This window comes from Mugil cephalus, chromosome 1, assembly GCF_022458985.1.
Source record: "Mugil cephalus isolate CIBA_MC_2020 chromosome 1, CIBA_Mcephalus_1.1, whole genome shotgun sequence".
In the NCBI taxonomy this organism is placed as follows: Eukaryota; Metazoa; Chordata; class Actinopteri; order Mugiliformes; family Mugilidae; genus Mugil; species Mugil cephalus.
Window position 1 is genome coordinate 44,746,465 of NC_061770.1, and position 21,556 is coordinate 44,768,020.

Sequence of the window (21,556 nt, forward strand, 5' to 3'; positions counted from 1 at the left end):
GGCGGGTCGTAACATAATCTGTTACAACAAGTCTTTCCTTTTTAATTTAATTTAATTTTTTGGGAAATGTGGCACTGTATGGATCGTTAAAATAAAGCCATGAAGGTCCTAATATTATTTATCTGTGATTGATTGATTTATTTTTTCAATCACAAAACGTCATTTTAACCGAGGTTTATATATCCACTGTAAACAGGGATAGAAGTAGCGTTTATATATTTTATTATCCTGGTAAAATCATTTTATTTTATTAATTCGTTTTTATAATTATTTGAGCCGTCGTCATACCAGCTGAAGCGTCTTAAACTGGTCAAACATTAGATGAACTGGGTGGCACCGACAGCACCGTCAAGTTGAAATGTGGCTGAGGAAAAATCAGGGGTACACATGTTGTAAAAAAGTTCAGGGGTCACCTCCCCGAGCCTGAAATCCAATCGGTCACGGTTCAGGTCCAACTAGACGGAGTTCACCACAAAGTGCACGCCCCCATAAAAGCCGCGCACACACACACACACGTAAACAGCACGCTGGAGGCCCGCGCACACACACGGCCCACGCTCGACCCATCCACGCCGCAGATGGGAGTCTCTTTTCAACCGCACCACCTGGGCAGGCCGGGCTAGTGTTACCTCCAACCTTTTACCCCTAAACCCCCCCTCCCTGGCCTTTTGATCGCTAATCCCGAACCCTGAGTCCGGCTCTCACAGCACTAACAGACCAGAGAGTGTGTGCGGACGCCATAACAACATCCAGAACAAGCCCCCCCTCACCCTCTCCAAAAAAAAAAAAAAAAAAGGAAGAAGAAGAAATGAATCGTGGGATCACCCAGTTGCACCCTGCCTCATAAATCACCTGTCCCCTCTAACGCGGTGGCTGCCAAAATAAGGTTCCGCTTGACGACTACAAAGACAGAACGAGGTTCCCATTGCAGACTACAAAGAGAGAGGGAGCGGAGCAGGGGAAGGCCTGAGACGTCCCAGACATTCGCGGCCCGAACGCGGGGACCAGACGACTGCTCGGCACCTGGGACTGGTGGGAACGTTTTACGGGGAGAAGTCAGGCTGTGGCCATGTGTCTCCTTCAAAAAAAACATCACACGGCGACACATGGAAGCTCGGTGCTACGACTTTGAGTCGTTCGTCGTGAACCTGTTTTGACAGGAACTAATACCACGGCACTTTTTTCTTTTTACTTTAATTTAATATTTAAAGCTCATTTTACTCTGTCGATTAGATGCTTGTCTTTATTTCACTTTGTGTTTTGATTGGCTGGAACCGCTGCCGCCTGTTGTTGCTGTAAACTGCAAACTTACTTAAACTTACTTAAATTTGGCTAAAACCAACAAAAAATTATTCAGCAGATGAATTGTAGTCTCATATTTGCTCTCCTTTTACCCCAGTTTTGGTCTCCACCTCTAAATGATTTATTTATTTTTTATTATTTATTTATTTAAATTTGCTCCTCACTGAATAGCTGTTGGCCTTTATATTTTAATCATGGATTGATTCAAGCCACTACATGTAAGCTCATGTTACACTAATAAAGCACTGAGGATATGGTCTGACAGAACAAATACAGAAGTAGTGGTAGGAGAGAGTAAACCCAGACTAGACCAGATTAACACCACACTGTTGGACCCACAAATTTTACACATTTTTTTAAAGGAGAAGTTTTGACAAATATCTGTTGTTTCTCTATAGCTGTGTTTCCATTACCCCTAGAAATGGGCAAAACCCAAATATTGCAATAAAAAAACTGGTAACAGAAACGCCTACATTATGAAACACCTCTCAAGTAACACCAAAACACTTTTACGCTCTCGTGAGGTGGTTTTTCAGACGTAACGATACAAAAGTTTATTGCAAAAGTGCAATGGTAACATTTTTTCCCCATTTCCTCATCACCGGTGTCACCAGAGATGACTCAGGGGGTCATGTGACCAGTTCATTTGAAGCACTGTATATGCTATAGACAAACTGTGATGTCACCTGAAAATGAAGCATGAAGTGGCCCATGTTAGATGAACTTTACACCACCCACACACTGATATTCCAACGGGTGGTGTCGGACGCTGAGACCTGCCCACCCAACTCTCCTTAATTATGCAGAATTTTAAACCTTAATAAAAAAAAAATCACCCCTGTGCAGTTGTCATGAATAGTGAAATAAACTTTTGAGACCAAAATATTTTTTTGTACGGGGCTGTAAACACAATAACGCTGTAAAGTTGGGCTTTGTAACATGGGGATCTATGGGGATTTGCTCCCTTTTAGAGTCACCCTCAAGTGGCCACTTGATGAACTGCAGATTTTGGGGCTTCGTCAATCAGACCCGGGAGTTGCTGCTTGATTCGACGTCCATCTTCTTCAAAGTCTCACGTGACAAGAATTTCAAAGAATAATGGCATATTGCAAGATGAGATCTTACAAGAGTTAGAGCTTCTAAATGTTCCAGTTTCATTTAATCTGCTCGGACCTTTAGCTACAGATCACTGAACTATTCTCTGACTCCTGCTTTCAGTTTTATTTATTACTGGTGCTTTTTCAAAGTTTCTGAAAGTGAAACCTCTTCAAATACAGAAAACCCATAATGTGGCCATAGTGGCATTTAAAGTCCACTTTAGTCCATTTTTTGTTTTTTGAAGGTATTTTTTTTTTTATTACTATCTTGAGAATTTTACATGTGGCTTAATTCTACTTTTATTTATTTTTTTTTTTTGCCTATGAGTTATAATAACTTTAAACCAGGAAATACTGCTGGTGCACACATGTTTGTAAGGCCATGTTGCAGCCATGTGTGTGTGTGTGTGTGTGTGTGTGTGTCTGTGTGTGTGTGTGTGTGTGTGTGTGTGTGCTGTGCGTCATGCCCGGAGCTGTGCCATGCTTGATTAGTCCTAATCTCGCTGGGAGTCGGGTTGCTGTGTCGGCGGCGTGTCTGTATGGAAGGCATGCAGGCTGCGGATCACAGGGATTGACCCTCTGCCTCTCAGGTTAACAGAAGCCCCGTGTGTTTCTGCGTGCGCCCTGAAAATAGTGAACTTGGACTCCGGCTCTTGGGTGTGAGACAGCAATTCGAAGCGTGCGAGGATGAGCTGTAATTGCTCAGAGTTAAATGTGCGGGGTTTGCGCGAGGGGGAAGAGGCGCAGGAGAAAGATGAGCGCGTGTGTTTCTGTGGCGTCTCGTTGAACTTTGGCTCCGGCTGTGGAGCGGGAAGAGTCACCCCTCGTAAAATGCGCCCTCGGCCGGCTGTAAACATAACTCACAAACACACACTTCTTCCACAGAACAAGTAGAAGAAGAAGAAGAAGAAGTTGGTCTCCTCTGTTTTCTATCTGCCACCAAAACAGTAGGCTTGCCCTCAACCACGCTGCATCACAGAAAGTGTGTTGCCACTTTAACATGGGCAAAGCTGCAGACGATGTGCACCCCCCCTCCCCTCCCAGCAGAGCGAGCCGCGGGCTTAAGTTGTCTGTTAGTGTCTGTGTAAGTGTGTGTGTTTGGGGAGTTTCAGGATCAAACCCCCATGTCGACAGAGGCTGCACTCGGGAGACGACCGCTGACAGGTGCTTCCTGCAAGAACGCAGCAGGTGCTTCACAATCACGCTCGCTCACACACACACACACACACACACACACACACACACACACACACACACACACACACACTGCCACCAAGGCATGATTGTGCATGCGCACACACACACACAAACTGACTTTTTCCTCCCTCACCCCCTTTTCCCCTCTGACACATAAGTTGTGTGATAGTCTCCACGCTAAACTTGACACGTCGAGCTACTCTGCTGATTAGATGCTCGTCTTTATTTGACCACATGAATTCATTCAAATCAGTTTTGACTGGCTGGAAATGTTGCCACCAGTCGTTGTAATATTTATATTTTTCGGCAACAAGCTGAAACCGTGAACTGACCTTCAATCGATTGAAGTGAATTTGCTCTAGAAATCTGTGAAAAAATTTCACTCAGCGGATGAATGACTGAAGTCTGATATTTACTCTTCTTTTACCTCAGTTTTGGTCTCCACCGGCTACCAAAGGGAATATCTGGATCAGCAGCCAAAGTTGCGAACTCTTCACACTTTTTCCGCAGACAACAGCTGCCTGCTGTGAGCTGAATGAGAGCAGTGTGAATCAAAAGCTAAACAATACGTTTGCAGGAGTTAAAACTTAAACAATGAGCTGAAAAAAAAAATCACTTTTTAAAAAAATAGAAAAATTTGCTCGCTTTTTTTAAGAAAAAAATAATAATAATTTGCTCCTTACTGAACATCTTTTGGGTTTCAAGTCATTGTGTATAAGAGTGGCTATATACACAGCTAGCAGCAAATTAGCACCCGGACAAATGACAGTAATTTTTCCTTAAAAAATACATAAATAAATAAAATATTATTTCTATCATATTGGATAGCTGACATTTTGCAGTTTTTTTTTTTTGGTTTGTTTTTAGCAAAATATTTGTAATTCATGCTGGAACTTTAGTGTTGAGTTTAACCATAAATTTCTCTTTGATTATGATTCATGAGTGATTTATGTGATCCTTAATTTATTTTTATTATTTTTTTTGGAGATTTATTTAAATCTGAAAATTTCCTTTACATGTAAACCTTCCTCAAATATGGTAGAAAAAAAAGGTTAAATTAGTGAAGAAAATAAATGATTCATGGTTCTGTAATTGACACTAGAAGCCCAGACTGTATGTTTGGGTTATTGCGTAAAGAATTTGACCACTGGACTTTGTGCTCTGTGTGTTTTGGGGCCCTGATAAGCTGCCAGCTGGTTCCTAGGACATTTGGACCTCATAAGAACAGAAAATCCAGCTCAAAAAGACAAAGTCCCACCCTCCTCGGCGCACTGTATGCTCAGCCCCGCTGCAAAGTCATCATTCACCACGTCTATTTTTCTCCTTTTATTTTCAATCACAAGCTTCAACACAGCAGCACAGCCAATCATTGACACGGGCGCTACCAAAACAACACGGCAGCCCAACAAATAGGAGCCCGTCCATCTGTCCCAACGCACCCCTCCCTTCTCAACACACACCACCGCCACCGTTTCCCCAGGGCTATGACGCCATATCTCCCGAATGGAAACAGAAGTCATGACGACAGGTCGGCCCGATGCTTTTTAGATTCGTATCAGGGCTCCTAACGGCCTGTGTGAGGATTCCTTCACGGTTAGAAAATGAGGCTGAAGTTAGTTTGGTCTCCGTGTCAGCTGTTCAGTGGGGGAACAGATCCTAGATAAAGTCATTTTCTCCAAATAATTGTGCAGTGTGAATCACACCTTGAGTGAAGTGGAGCTTTTGTCCCAACTGAAAATGCAAATGCATTCAAAACCACTTGTGGACATAAAAAAACAGACAAAAAACACAATTATAGGCTCAGATTATTACTGGAAGAATAAGAAAAAGTGTCTCTAATAAAAGAATTTAAGAAATTTGAACTAATTCCTAATTCAAAATTTTTTAATCGAATATTTTTTTCACCATAATTTGAGCCAAATACTTAAAATTGTACGTACAATTAAAAAGTTTAATTTCTTATATTTTCAGCGTTCAATATAAATAAAATAATGTAAATAAACACAAATCAATGATACTGAAAAAATATATTTTAACAAAATCAAAAGGTTTTCTACAGCTAATGTGAGTTTCCTTTAAATAATGAATTAAATAAAAAATAAATGATATTTGAGACAAAATCACTGCATGACATTTCAGTTCAGTCAGACTTTAATTCCCAAAAGGTCCTTTAGTAAAAAATACTAAAACTCAGATATCTATAAGTCACATGGCGCCACTTTTGATGGTGGAAATATTTCCTGCGACTTTTACCGTTTTGTGTTGCTGCAGAATTCAGTGCACGACAGTAACGTTGACCTTTACCCTCCAAACACACACACACACACACACACACACACACACACACACACACACACACACACAGTTACAAGAGGAAACAGGTGTGTGTGTGTGTGTGTGTGTGTGTGTGTGTGTGTGTGTTTGAGGCCGCGGGCACAAATAAACTCTTTGTTTCTCAGAAAGGTTTTAAAAAAAGAAAAAGAAAAGACGTTTTCACTCCCTGTAGTTGTTGTGGTTTTGTCCTAAAATGTGCAGTCTCAGTCTTCACTTGTTTTTTTTTTAGACAGGCCCTTGAGTGGAACACACCAGAGCGGGTGTAGAAGAAGAAGAAGAAGAAGAAGAAGAGGGGGTCGACTCGGTGGGTTTAACTCTGCCGTCTGTGTGAGACATTGTGTTTGCTGCTGTTTGAGTCTCCACTTCCACAGAGTGTGTGTCCACACTCCGGGTCTCAGCGTCTTTCTCAGTCAGCAGGTGAGGGGGTACGTACCCAGACTGGGGCTTCGCGCGCTCCCCGTGGTGTCGGCTATTTGCGGATTTCGCGGGGCAGCGTCCTTTCTTGTCCTGCCCCCGGAAGCCTCTCAGCTTGGGGCTCCAGTGTTCCCGCCACTGGAGGGCCAGAGTGGAGCGGTCCGCCACCAGGCGGCTCTCCTCCGGGCCCCAGCCCCGCTCCCCCTCCTCCGCCCCTATCAGGAGGAACGTCCTGCCCACGTGGAGGGTCGGGCAGCCGCAGCTGAGGTCGCGGTCGGGGACCCAGAGGGACTGCTGGCCCCTGCGGACCCGGGAGTTGGAGCCTGTGCGAAAGACGGTTTGCACGGAGATGGAGAACTGCCACCAGGGACCTGAACGCTCCATCCCTCTCACCTGCACCTTCAGCACTGACAGAGACACACAACGCGTGACTATGCATTTATAATGTGTAGTTTTATCACAGGTTTTCATTCGAGTAAATGACATGCAACATTTTTTTTTTGAAAAAATAATAAATAGACTTGAAACTAACCATAGTCCTTGAGACAATAGGTCTCTAAGTTCATCCTGACTTTAGCCTCAGACGGCTGGCAGTATGACACACACTCCTCCGCTACATGAGAGGGGGAGAGAGGTGAGAATGCATCAAACGAGAAGATATCATTTCATAGCAAGCATATCAGCACATGTCTTTTCCCCTAATTACAATATGGCTGCTTCTATTTGTCATCACAGTATCCTTTGACTAACAGATGATCCCAGCTGCAGCAGGTGGGACGTTCGTCGGGGCCGCCGCTAGGAGGGAGTGGTTAGCTGCTCCACGGACCGTTTAGAGCAGGGGGGGTGGTGGTGGTGGTGGTGGTGGGTGGGGGGGACTCCCACAGCAGCAGCAGCAGCAGCAGCAGCAGCTTCAATTCGAGGCCGTACCGGTTAAAAAATGTGGCCCCGTGGCACGCCTTCAGAGAGGATTTGATATACGATTCCACAGAAGAGCTATAAATCTGAACGCGGTTGCACGAGGTGACATCCACGGGGTGAAGAGGAAACGCACGTTTAGAGAGTGAATTAAAAAAAAAAAAAAAAAAAAAAAAAAACTGGAAGAGAGAGAAATCTAAACAGTCCTCCCGGTTTAAACATGTCCCGAATCCAGACGTCTTAATTTATGACGGCAAGACTCTGCAGGCTGAAAAAAACTCATCCACATAATTTATTTATCAAGCAAAAGATTATATCGAATTTTTTAAACACCGTGGCGTCGCATACCAAAACTATTATTTCCTCGAGTTTCACACGTTCATTATTTGATTTAACACAAATGCGAACAATCCAAAAGAGATTAAGAGATTTATTAAATAGTTTGGCACGGAAAAATATGCGCAAATACACGCACGGTCCAGGGATTTCTACTTTTGTTTAATGAATCAGTGTAGTCTGTGGCGCCAGGTTTACAAGCATAACAATCCTGTTATTAATATATAAACTATCCTTAATAGATATATCAGTCATAGTAACACACATGTATATATATATGTATGTACATATATAATTGTGTTATTAAAAGCAGTGGCGTTTTAAACTGCTGAAAGGTGACCACAGTCAAACAGAGGAGTCGGTATTAAATGTATTTATTGTAAATGTACTCACCTATACTGTACTGAGGTTGGTAGACCGGGGTTGGGGCGACCTCCTGAATCCCTGCAAACATAAACAGTGTTGCAGACAGGTGTCAGGAGCTGATGAACCTCAGGCTACCTTCATGAGCTGTCAGTTTGTTGCAGCTGTGTGTTATATGTGTTATGTTTGAATGCCTCTCGCTACGTTAGGCATGCCCGCGCAGAAGATAAGCAAGTGTCAAAACGGCCGAGTGTGTGGTCCTTTTATGGTCTAGAGACACACTCAAACACAGACACCAGCTTTACTTTTGGGCATTTAATAAGGTCAGACCTTCACTTCTTGTATGGTTTCGTCTCAAACATTAAACAGAGTCGAGTCAAATTCACTCAATAACTCCGTGTGTGTGCGCGTCTGCGACGGTTGAAAGTGAACAACCAGACTGGCTGCACGTACATTACCCAGACCTTCTCGTAAAAAGTGTGTGTGTGTGTGTGTTGCGGTGTCACCGGGCTCACACTCCTAAACATGTCCCCCGTCCGTGTCCTGTCTTCTCTGACACAACTGGGCCAGTGACACCCTACACCCCCCAACCAGCTGACGCCCCCCCCAGCGTTTAAAAGTCAGGAAGATGGTGTGTGTGTGTACTTACAGTATGTGAGGGGTCATGAGGAGGCTACCTGTGTGGGCAAAGCTTAGCATACAATAGGCCTACAGCTTTATGTTTGTTTTCATTTAGCAAAACATGTCATATTGTCAATTATTGGCTAACGACAAGCAGATATACCCCAAATCTCCCTAAACAAATGTGTAGAAATCTGTCTAAATTTTATAATATATAAACTTTTTCTAATCATGAGAATTGTTTTTTTTGTTTGTTCTTCAACATGTATAAAACTGATGTGTTCAATTCATTTATTTAACTAACTTAAATGCATCTTAAGTAGAAAGGCTAACGTTAGCTAACGTTAGCCTAAGTAGAGGTTTAGCTAGTTTGCTATAGTTGTTGTTTCAGTCAGTTATGTGACCTAACTATTTACAAAAACAACACAGATTGATTCATTAGCACACAATGACGTAATCAAGTGAATGGGGATATTTGGTTTAGTTTTTTTTTTTTTTTTTTTTGCAAAGACTAGTTGTTTCACCAGCTAGCTTGATGTAGCCAGATGTAAATCAGCATTTGTAGCGGCAGTTAAGAGGCTACACATAAGTAGCCTTTGTAGGGAAGGAGTGAACTTCCTGGTACTTGAAGTAATGGACAGGAAGGTTTCATATGAACTTGAGTTTAGGATGACTGCTGCCTGACTGTCTGTCTGATGAGGGAAGAGAGAGGAGAGGAAGAGACGAGGTGTTGGAGATGGGGGGTGGAGAGGTGCTATACATAGCCTGAGATAGTCTGGCAGTAAAAACAAACACGGTTTTCTTTCACTCACTCCTTTCGCTGGGAGAGTTATGAGTCTGGGCCCTGTGATGGGGGCGTTTTGAGCCGTGCGACAGGTGTGAAGCTCCCTGCTGCTGGCTCCCTATGCCACCTGATTGGGACTCAAACAGCGACAGTGCCTGTGTAGTTGTCGGCACTCGCGCGATTAGCCCGAGATGTGCGCGTGGATTAGCGCTCACGGCTGATGTTTGGTGCTAGCCAGGCGCAGAGATATGAGTGGCAACAATCCTCTTGATCTGAGGCTGATCCCAGATCAGAGGGAGATGAGGTTTCCTCGTAGCAGCCGGCTCATGTTAACGCTGCTGTGGAAACCGTCTCTAGGGATGATGAAAAGGAGACACGCCGGGTAATTGGGCTAAATTAGTCTGGAGAGCCGCGGCCCCTTTTATGCCCAACTAGTATTTGATAAAGGCTTAAAGGATTTAATGAGATGGTTTAATCCATTTAGGCCACGAGCAAATGAGTTTGAAGGAGAAATTAAAGGAGTCACTTTGTCAGGACTGACAGCAAACTATTAAAAGCCAGTTGGTGACACGCATCAAATGCAGAAAGAACATATTCAATTAAGTTTAGGCTCATTATTGTCTTCCAAACTAAACAGAAAAAGAGTGTTATATTTAGAAAGCTGTTGCCTCTGTTAGCCAACCAAAAACAACAAATATTCAGGATTTCATTCCCTCCATAATGTTTGGTTCAGGCAAAGAAGGCTTGTTGGGTCATCAATAAGCCAACATTTCACACACTGTAGTCGTCCATCTGTAACGGGGGCAGACTTACGTATGCAGGGTCTCACAGGAGACCTCCCCTGTTTGTATCCTGGAGCACAGCGGTTACACCTGAGGCCGGTCACTCCGTCTCGACACAGACACTGACCCGAGGTCTGGTTACACCAGCCACCCACTGCTCCCAAAGGATGGCACTGACACGCTGGGGAAGGAAACGACAAGATTAGAGATGTGGAGCGTACGGGTTCGGGCGGCATAATTATTAAACATGCTGATTGGGGGCTTGGAGTGTTGGGTGAAACGAGTTGGAGCGTTGACAACTTTCTGTTCTTACAAGAGTAACATTTTTGTGTTCTGTTCATTTGACGTGGAAACATTCAGGGTTGGAAATAGGCTAGAGGGTACAGAGTGTCCCTTTATATGACGATGGGGCTTTAGTACATTTTAGTACATTTATTAGCTAACCGTTTTCTTTTCATGCATCCAGTAAATATGGTGCAACATACTTATTCATTCAAACTCTTAAAATTGACAAGCTTCAATATATTTTTGGCTCAGTTTTGTTCTCCACCAGCCCCTGAAGAAAATATTTGGACATTTATCAAACAAATGTTGTAGCATGTTCGTAGTTATAGGCTACACAGATGCTAATAAAAGCAGCTACAGAGAGTCAAAGTAAATATGCCGACCATAAAACCAAAACAATGAGCTAATGAGCTGGATTTAAAGCGATCTCTCGCCATCTCCTCCAGATGTGACTCGATTAAATGAAGCTCAAGATAATTCGGGGAGAAAGATCCAAATGGAAGGAAGGCAGACGGGACAAGATTCCACGTATTTTTGTCTCACTTTTGTTTCATCTAGTTCCACCATAAGAAATACCTGCATATTCATCTGTTGTTCATAATTTATTGCTTTCACTGATACCACAGAAAGAGTGAGCCAAAATAAGCAGAGCGGCAAGATCCAAACAATGATCAATGCTCGCTTGTCTTTGAGCAGATCTCTCATCGTCTCGTCAAAATGTGACAAGGTTGAAGCGTGTTCGATATTTTAGGGAAAAAATGTGTAACGCTATGTGTCAAAAACAGACAGGACAAAATGAAGGGATTAAGGAGGCCATCCGTCAGTGACAGGACGAAGGTTTAATCCTGAATGACAGCAGGAATCTGTCCTCAAGGAGCGTCCTTGGGAAAGACAAAGACCTTTTCTAATACCAGGGAGTCTATTTTGCAGCAGTCCTGATGCGTAAACAAAGACAAATTCCTTCACGAGGGTGTTAGCAAAGTGTCACAACACAGCAAAGAATCATCGTCCCTGCTGCTTTTAGAGAGGACGAACGAGCTTCACCCAGACGAACCTGCGTCTTAATTCATTTATTTTCTCTTTTATTTCCTTCTGTAGTGTCGGCAAAGCTGTATAATGATTACTCCCTGGATTTGCCATGGTTTACGCTGCGAAGCTTTTTATTTAGTGCAGCCATCACGGGATAAGACCCACTGAGAGTAGACAGATAGAGAGAGGAAGCCACACTTCAACAGTTCTGTTCACACTCGAATAGTGTTTACACCAATCCTTACATTGAGTCCAAACAACCTGACTGGAGAAAATGAGTAATTACGTCACCAGTGGCCTCCAGATGGGTACTCAGTGAAACATGGCGACAATAAATTTAAACTAAGATACGGTGCAGCTTATGGGGTTTGCTCTTGTTTCATGCATAAAAAGTGATAAAATATGAGGATGTTTGATCCCAGCTCTTTCTCTTTTTCATCCCTCCGAGAGCCCATTAGCTTTGGCTATGTTGGGCCGGTGGTCAAGCTGAGCATACCAGAGTGTCACAGTCATGCAGGACATGTGACCAGTCAAAGGTCAGGGGTCACGGCGGATGCCAGCCGGCGGTAACGACGGAGATGCAGGTGGCGGCTCGGTGGGAGGGTGTTTTTTTTTTTTTTTTGTGCGCGTCGCTAACAGGAATAGCTGCCCGCTCTCACAATGTAACCACCCCATAAACACTTCTGCGCGCTCGCACAGAGACAGAGCGGCCACGCAAACGCACACACAGACATAAACACTGTCGCACACGCCGCCACTTCGCTTTTCATCTTCCAGGAATGTACAGTTAGTCAAAAGGTACCTGTCAGGCACTTCCTGTCTCCCCTCGACCCTGTCCCTCATCACACACACACACACACACACACACACAGACACACACATCCAGTGACTGACGCTGGCAGGCCTTGCGATGGTTGATCGGCTTGCTGTGGTCGCGGGTGTAACCGTTCTGGCAGTACTGGCAGTGGCGCCCAGCCGTGTGGTGGCGACACTTCTGACACACGCCTCCGCTGCGGCGGCCCGACTGTTGAAACACCTCCATGCTGAAGCGGCATTTGTTAGAATGGCCGTTACACTCGCAGGCTGGAGAGAGAGGGGGGAAAAAAACACAATGAACACCAACAAAGAAGATGATGTGATGTTTTGGATAGGTTCAGATTCAAACTAAACATCCCAACACTCATATAGCATATACATGTATTAGCCGACATTATTAAACGGTCAAATTTAAAGGATATTATCACAATGCTTTTATGCATTCTGTCATAAAAATATGAATACCGGCTGACATATTGGTCTGGATTGCCTCAAGAAAACAGTATCGGTCATTTGATATGTGAAAATATTCACGTGAATGATAAAAACAGATGTGAGGCTCGTTCTGTTTCAAAGTCTGGGTCAGAGTGTCTAAATCAATCCGTCAAAATCAGGAATTCAGTGCGATTAACTCTTTAATATAGTTATCGTACATTATAGCTGCAAAGTTTTGTTATTAACTGCTCAATAAAAGATAAAATAAAGACTGTATGTCACATTTACACATTTTCCCTATATCAAATACCTTCAGCCTCCCATATTTATGTTGTATTTTGTAGTGTCTGTATTGTATTGTAGGTCCTTGTTTTTTGTTAAGTGAAGGGGACTGTATCTGCGTGAGTCATTTTTAACACGGTTCCCGGATGCAGGACTCACCGACACACGGGTTCGGCTGAGTGGGTGTCGCTCGATGCCACGGTCTGTCAAAGTAGAAATCCTCACACACGTCGCAGTCAGGCCCCGCCGTGTGGTGCTCGCACACGCACACCGCGCGCCCCGCGTCGTCACGGCGACACTTGGAGGCGTGTCCGTTGCATTTGCACCTGCCCCCGACCTGTACGTCCGACAGAGCTATGGGGGCTCGGGCAGGAGAGAGAAAAGCGGAGGGCTGGGTCATGTGTAGATTCCTGGCGCTTTGTCTCGCGTTGTGATTATTGTTCCTCCTCTTCCTCAGTTCCTGCCCTCTGTTGCTCTTGCCCCGTCCCTCAACTGTCCAAAGGCAACCTCCGCTGGGACAAGGCAGCCACTGATTGCTCTCCTTCTTGCGACCTCGCCCTCTGCCTTTACCGCCTTTCTTGGGAGAAGCAAGCGTCCCCACGTTGAAGCCGTCCCCTCCTTCTTTGCTGGTCACATTGTGGCCGTCTTCGTCTTGACCCGACCCTTTGTACTGACCTTTCCTGCTCTGCTTGTCAACTTTCTCCCCTTTGTTCCTCCCCCTCACCTCCGAGCTCTTTGACTTCCTGTCAAAAAATGCCAGTGTATTTTCTGTGTTTATCTTGTCCACCTGTTCGTTAGCGTGGCCCCTGTGGCCCGGTCTCCACCTCGCGACCCCAGTCCGTCCCGGTCTGACGTCGTGTGCCCCGTCGAGCCATTGTGTTTCTTCCGTCTTGTCCACCTTGATGTCTTTGGACACCTGGTGGAAAACCACACGGATGTCCGTGGCCGTCACCCAGTCCTGGAGGGTGGGGCTGTAGTCAAAGTCAGGAGATGATGGCCTTCCGTCCAGGGTTGAGAAGGCCAGCACCACGCCGCCCCGTTGCTTCTGCAGGGGACGGGGGTCTGAGCACAGGGGCTCCGTCTCCTGGTGTCTTGTTCGCGCCACGGTCTGCGAGGGCAGCCTGAAGTTCCCGAGGCAGTCGCTGGAGTAGTGCTGCATTGGCCTCCAGGTTCGCCCATGGTCCATGGACTTGAGTATGGAGATGGAGATGGGGTCCGACGGCTCGCCTTGGTGGCAAAACTGCAAACTTATGTAGGTGATCTCAAAGCGGCGGCCCAGTGGTAGCGTGAGGACCCAGTCCCCGGCGTCGGCACCGGCGCTGGCCATCCAGCAGGTGAGGTTGTGAGGGTTGTGGAGGTCCGTCAAGGCCGTGATGTTGCCGTCATTGTCGGCCCCTTGTAGCGAGTGGGTAGCATTGACGGGAATCCCGTAGGCAGCGTTGATGAACTCTGACAGGCAGTGCCGCGGACGCCCATCTGGATGGTAGCAGGGGTCGTGAGGTGAAGTCCAGCTCAACGGGGTGTGGGAAAGGGGGGAGGAGATTGGGGAAGAAGGCAGGAGAAAGAGGGGTAGAAGAAAAACAGGAAAGAGAGAAGTGGAGGGGGGAGGGGAGAAGGGTAGGAACATCATGTCATCGAGCCTGCGGAAGAAAAAAAAGTCAATTTTTAAGAGAAAACCATGGGAGCTAGATCATAAAAGAAAAAAAAAACGTAAACTGATTGATTTATATGATGCGCTTATGAAGCCGAGGACGGAAATCCAAGATAGACCACCTGTGCCTTTATTGAAAACACATGATACCAGCTAAATGCATCACTTCTACTGTGCCTTATTGGCTTTTGGTAGAGGCCAGTAAAGATCTCATCCCGTAAAAATGTAATCTCCGATCTTCACAGTAGTGTCAGCCACCGGTTTAAACCCATGACCTTGTCAACCTTTAAGAACATATCCGTCTTAAAACTCCCGTCGTCCCACGAGAAGAGAGCGCGAGTGTGGGTGAGGAAGGCCGCGCACCCAGCGGGTCTGTCTGAAATGACAAAAAACATGCCCGACAGCTGGGGCTAAACCCTGAGCTGGACCACATCCATCACGTTTATTGCACTCTTTTCAAATCATTTTCGCGTTGGTCAGTGCTGCAGGGCGGGCGAGGGGGCCTGAGCATGAGCAGCGCGGAGCGTCGCCACGCGGAACAGGCAGTATGAGAAAAACCGACGGAAAGGAAAGCGGGGAAGGGAAGGAAGAGGAGCTGGAGATTAGCGCTTAGGATGCTAGGAAATGATTTATAGATCGAAATGTGTGTTCGCCTTGAGCCCCTGCTTGGGGTACTTCCGTGTACAGACAAGCACAGACTTGTGCAGGTCGGCGCTGAGAACAAATCCCTTCCCGTCACTTGGAACTGGTGATGAGCGTAATTTATCCCTCTATCAAGATTTGATACAGGAAAGTGTTTTGGCATGTGGACAAAACGAACAATGCATCCACTTTCTCCGGATCCAGTGATTTATTGTTTTTAACTGCTCACACGGAGCCCACAAGCACATTTTCGATGGGGCACTTTCTTGCAAAGGCAGATAAATTCCGCCCCGTTTGAAAATTCCTGCGTCTTTCCTTCATAACTGTCACTTCCTCATCAGTAACTACGCTCCTTGAGCATTTTCAAGCAACGTTCCCCAGGCCCTTGCGTCTCCCCGTCCATCTATCACCTGCCCCCTTCATTCTGTTCTGGGAATATTCTTAACTGCTGTGAGATTGATGATGTCCTAACAAGCGTTTGACACTGACAGCAAAGTCAGCAGGGCTGCATAAACCAAACCCGTAGGAGAGGACGGGGCCGAGAGTCTCCGCGGCCTCGTCATCCCGCTCAATTAGCCAACGACCGAAATATGAGGCTTCCCTCAGGGACCACACAGCTCTGAAGGGGCCTGCCGTGCAGAGGCCATGGGACTCTGTCTAACGCCTCAGACAAACTGCCGCGTTCCTGCCCTGCGAAAGCAAAGACATGCTAGAAAGTGAACCAACGTAGGGGAAAACCGGGCTCAGCAGGAGTCTATGTTTTGCGGCGTTGCCACGGGAAATGCTACGAGCGGCGAGAGCGGTGATGAGTGGTCTGACTGTGACCCCGGTTCCACCGAGCCACATTCCTTGGGCCCTGAATGCCTCGGTTGGCCATTCCTGACGTGTCGAGACATGCCCCGTGGGAACCTGAACGCACTGATAGAAAGGAAGACTTATAAGTTGATCGGGTGATTAATTAGGTCTCCGGTTTCATGTGGTGTCAATATCCTGGTTGCGGTAGAAGGAAGGATGTAAAGGTTATTCAGAGGAGAGTCGAGATTAATTCCAAAGAATTCACCCTGGACGGGGAATTATGAGAGTAGGCGGGCGGGGGCTTCGCAATTGGGGCGGGTGAAAACAGAGCAGAGGAGAAAGGGGGAGGTTGTTTAACATTCCCATGACACGCACTTGCTCTTGTCTTTGTCACATTACATGACTAATTAAACATTGGCCCATTACAAGCACTTTGATAAATGGATGCCCATCTGAGAGAGGCCCCTGAGGTTTTTAATGCGCCCCTCTAGGCCAAACTCGGACTCTCCTCTTCTGAAGCCAGATCATCTGTCTGGCACCACCAATGTAACCCACAGGATACGGTTTCATCGTTTTGTTTTTTTTTCTTTCAATAAATTCACAAACGTAGGAAGAAGACGCCGATGACGAGCCGAACGTCCTATTAATGTGTCGCCTGATGAGAATAACATGCGACATGTTTTATGTTGACTCACGTCGGCTACAGAACAGAAAGAGACCTCGGTTTAACGTCAGACTAAAGTCTGAAACGCAAACAATGACCGGCTACAACGCAAAGTCATATTAAAGACTCTATGTGTAACCGAGAAAGTTTTGAAATAACTTGGCAGCAGTCCGCCTTCCAAAAAGCTTATACAGCCAAATAGTGGTATGATGAGATCAACATCTCCGGCGGGTGATCTTTAGAAGCAGCTATGCTTGGCTGGCAAGGGGCTGGAAAAATACTTGCTGACAACCTGGGGGCATGTTTACAGCATAGTCGTTGCAGGAGAGAGCGAGGAGAGCGGCGATCGTGTTCGTGCTCTGCGTCCCCCGTTCATTTCCCAGCGTGATTCTTCTGGACTTCATTCTGCTGAAGTGGGTGGGTGGGTGGGTGGGGGGGGACTTGGAAAAGCCAACATATCCGGAGCAGAAGGCTGACGTGACGGGAATTTGTGCTTGTTTTACTGGCAGTTATTTGTACAGCGATCACCAGAAATATCTTTTCATAGCAAAATTGTCTAAATTAGCTGCAAAAATAAAATAAGTTGTGTAGGTACTCGAGTCAAGATACAGAAATTTTCTCGTTTCTCTGTGTTTACTTTTTCTGCAAATGCATATTTTGGTGATATGTTCGTTACTTCTTGTATTGCATTTCTGTCGTGTTAATAATGGGACAGGGAAATGTAATCATAGTAGGTGATAGAGGACATAATGGGAAGAATTCTTAGCGTTTTGGCTGATAACTTGAATATTTTCGAGTTTAAATTCCTATCCAAATTAAACTATGACGCTGGTTCTCTTTTTCTACCTGTTAAAGCGCCTTCGAGCTCTGGGCCTGTCTCGAGTCTGGAGCGGCTCTGCCGAGCAGATGAGCTGAATTTGGACTGTCTCACACACTTTAACATTCCTCGTCATGGGCAGCAGCTCCGGGCCAGCCAGACGGACTTAGTTGTGACCAGTTTAAAAAGACCAAATTGCGGTTTGCGGAAAATAAACACTCGCCCGTGAGGTTGAACGAGGAGAAAGGTTTATATCCGGCTGATAGTCTCTGGGAAGATTTCCCAGGCCTCTACAGTGCCGCTCTGCTCCAAGACACGGAGCCTTTAAATAAAGATGATCAATTATATAAGCTCTCTCTTATGGCCTACATGTTTGAAGCTGAACCAAAGCACCTGTTGGTGCATGTTACCGAACTGACACCTTTGTTAATTTGCAATTGTCCTCAGCCGTCAGAAATACAACACTGGACTCGGGGCGAGAAGAGAAAGGCTGTGCATGCGGTCTGTATTCCCAAACTGCATTCCTGCCTGCACAGTTGAAGCCCATGTGTGTGTTATTCCACACGGAGCAGATTCCAGGAGTTCTGTTTTAAGTGTAATAATCTAATTTTAGTGGAGTAGGTCGGGGTGGGCTTGGGAGGGGGGGTTGGAAGCGTCAGACAGCACAAAATGGATTATCACTGCCTGTATCTTTAGCTAAAGGCCTCTGTCCTTCACGTTTGCGCCTCCAACAAACTGCCAATCCGACGAATGTGCGGGGCCCCCCCGGGGGCCAACCGCACCTCCGCTCGGGAAGGTACCTCCACCTCTGCACGGACCCGAGAGCCTTGCTCGGGGTTTTGAATAAAAAAACACATGTTACCCACTTGATGCGTAAAGGCGAGTTTCCTGTCAAATCTCCCCCTTTACAGCCTCACACAAGTTGGCAAGCTCCAGCTTCACATGAAGATATTGAAAAACAGATGGAAATGAAATCATCGTGATGTTGCAGTCAGGCCAAAGACAACTCAGGGCATGATGGAGAAAAAAAACACAAAAAAAACTGTGCAACCCTGCATCAATTAAATCAACACAATGTAATACAGCGCTTAAAAATGGGAAAACACAACAGAAACCCTTCAGGGTTGAGCACCACAACAAATAAAACGCACCCACGAGTTGTGTCAGTTAATTTATTATGAGAAACGGGTTTAGAAAGATTAGAAAAACAAATGCTCAGCTTGGTTTAATTAAGTTTCACAACCGCAGTAGTACATTAAAGGCCAGAGCTTTGGAGAGATTTTAGGAAAACTAATCAACGCGCCTTAAAAGGCAAACATCCCGCAGACACACTCAGGATGCGTTCACAACCCCAGTCCTGTGACTAATGAGTCACTCGCCACGGTTCATTTGAGGTAAATGTTTATCATATTTAGGTCTGATTTCTTTGGCAAGAGCTGAGAGGGAGGCCGCAGACTAATTGCGTCAGTTGCGCACGGTTAATTGCACTTGTTCTGCAGAAATTGGCCGCAGTCAATTAGCTTTATCTCACAGAGAGGAACGACAATATTTACACAAGGAGGGTATCACGGTCTGATCAGGAAACCCTAGTCCGATTTTTGATGCCGATAATTGGTCTCGTATGTGTTTGGCCTTTTAAGATAAATGATACAATCAAAGCTGGGGAGTGGGTCGCGTTCATGTGGTTTTATATTTTATCTTTAATTTGATTCTTGACTGAAAGGCGAAAACAAAAAACTACAAGCTTAGAACTATATAAATATAAATAAAAAAAAAAGAGCGACGTTTTCACCCAAAAGGTAGAAGTTAAAGTGGAAATAAAAAAGCTCTCATCATGTCATTAAATTAATATTTATTTTAAATAAAATGATCAACTTCTTTTTTTATAACGCACAACAAAAGTCAGACAATATATTATTAATTAATTTCCTTCGCATGGTGTCAGTTCATCCACCAGATTCGCGTTAAATTAAAAACATAAAATAAATAAGACTGAAAGTTGCATCTCAGCTGATTTTTTAATGGATTTCAGTAAATATATCCAAACGAATAAAATACGTGACTCGTTATATATACATATATTTAACCAAGTAATTCTAAATATGATTTTTGTGCCATCTTTAAAGAATATATTGTCAATATCTTTTTATAAATTTGTGCCTCATTTCGTCTTCAATTACGGTGACAGCAAATAATCAGGACTCGCTGCTCATTCGCTGCTGCTCCTGAACGCGCCTCCAGCACAGATAAAGTTCACAGACACGGACGAAAAAAAAAAAAAAAAAAAAATCAATCACGGCAGCTCACCATGTGCGTCAAAGTGATTCTCCGTCTCCCGGGTTCTTCTGCACCCCCCGCGGTCGCTCCCGATCATTAAGAGGAGCGCAGCAAGTGTCCGGACATCCAGCTCGTCTGCAGAGGAGCGGAGCAGAAGGCAGAGGCTGCCGAGAGGGGGCAACACGCCGGGTACTGAAGGAGGGAGAAGAGAAGGAGGGGTGCAAATTAACGGGATCAGCTGGGAGGTGTCTCTCCTAATAGAAAGTGAGCTGAGCCAAGAGCTCCCACCTCCAGAGGAATCACATCCTGGTTGACGCACGGCGCGCCTCTGCCAAAATGTACCCATAAAACTCAGGTCCAAACCTTTGGTCGGTCTTAAACGGAGTCTGAGGACGCATAACAGCACACAGTTCCGTTTTTTTTTTTTTTGTTGTTGATTTCAGATTTGGATAAGGGTTTGGAAAGTCTCATGTTGAGAACCGCTGCTTTTGTAATTTAATTAATCTTTGGTTAAAACACGAGCGGTGAATAATACGCATTTCTTGTAAAAGTTCATGTTTGCACCGGTAAATATTGGCATAAATCTGCTATTTAAGAATCAGATAAGTACAGAAAAATAACATTTTACTGCGTTTAGAAATACTAAGTGCAGCTGTTCAAATTACACGACAGAAACTGAAATAAAGCAAAATGTAACTTATGCAAATTGTTGACAGTTACGTTTCATTTCTCTCAATAGGGACTTTTTTTTTAATATAAAATATGTTTGATTTCTGATTAAAACAACAACAACAACAAAAACATTTGTGTGTGGACAGATTTACCTTTTTATGGTAGGAGGTGGAGCTGTGGCCAAAGAGAAACTGTTTTTTGTTCTAAGATGAAGCATAAATCTATTTCACTGACATATTTTGTTACAGTTCCACATGTTGCCCAGTACTGTATGCAACAGGGAGTATCTGAGTTTCATACACAGCTTTGAGCATTTTATTTTTACATTTACTGTAGGTTTTACTCTACAGTGCTACATTTATTTGACTATAATAGTTAATCATTACATTGGAGAGTAAAATTGTACATGCAAAATATGATATTAATTTCCAGATTAAACACATTGACAGGATCTAAAACTAATTAAACTCCACAGCTACAGCATTAAGCATTAATAATTTACAGGTTCAGCACGAGAAGTACTTTTAATAGATACATATTTCTGTAGTTTAGAGTGTTTTTTAAAATGTGGTATTTCAGTGTTTACCTATGTGACTGTATCTTTATCTAACTTTCAAGACAAACTGGTTGATATGCTCAAATGTGGCATCTCCTCTCATACGCATATATATATATATATATATATATATATATATATATATATATATATATATTACATATTACAAGAAACCCATAACTATAACATTTTATTGTTTGTTAAGAGCTTTTTTTAAATACCGTGCAGATCCTCCACTTTCAGCTTTATTACCACTGGCGGGCAAATTGAGGACACAGAGGAAACTGCAGTAGTCTTATCTCATATAGCACGGGGAAAGATCTCACTTTCCAGTTTGCTCCAATTACCCCTCAGCGGAGCAGGAAAAATGGCTGAAGTTAATTGGCTGCAGTGGATCGTTCTCAGATGTGAAGCAAAACTGATACAGATGGAAATATTAGAAAGAGAATCAGGGCGGAGGGAGGGAAGACGCTTGATTGGAGAGGAGGAA

The 21,556-nt window shown here is 44.6% G+C and overlaps 1 protein-coding gene across 1 annotated transcript; it reads right to left on the reverse strand.

The window, feature by feature from the left end:
* Positions 1–4,909: 4,909 nt before the first annotated feature.
* ntn5 (netrin 5) lies at positions 4,910–20,155 on the reverse strand. The gene is made up of 7 exons (XM_047578853.1): positions 19,869–20,155; positions 13,152–14,632; positions 12,354–12,542; positions 10,177–10,326; positions 7,989–8,039; positions 6,877–6,957; positions 4,910–6,751 (listed from the first exon to the last, which is right to left on the reverse strand). Exons 2-7 carry the CDS (start codon positions 14,620–14,622, stop codon positions 6,156–6,158), a joined length of 2,538 nt encoding a protein of 845 aa, XP_047434809.1. The 5' UTR covers positions 14,623–14,632; positions 19,869–20,155; the 3' UTR covers positions 4,910–6,155.
* Between the last annotated feature and the right edge of the window lie 1,401 nt (positions 20,156–21,556).

Coding starts and splice junctions, on each gene's coding strand:
- ntn5 (XM_047578853.1), bottom strand. CDS start 14,622: ATGATGTTCCTACCCTTCTCCCCTCCCCCCTCCACTTCTCTCTTTCCT. Junction 12,543..13,151: donor TCAGCCGAACCCGTGTGTCG/GTGAGTCCTGCA, acceptor CTCTCTCTCCAG/CCTGCGAGTGTAACGGCCAT. Junction 6,958..7,988: donor CCAACCTCAGTACAGTATAG/GTGAGTACATTT, acceptor CCTCTCATGTAG/CGGAGGAGTGTGTGTCATAC.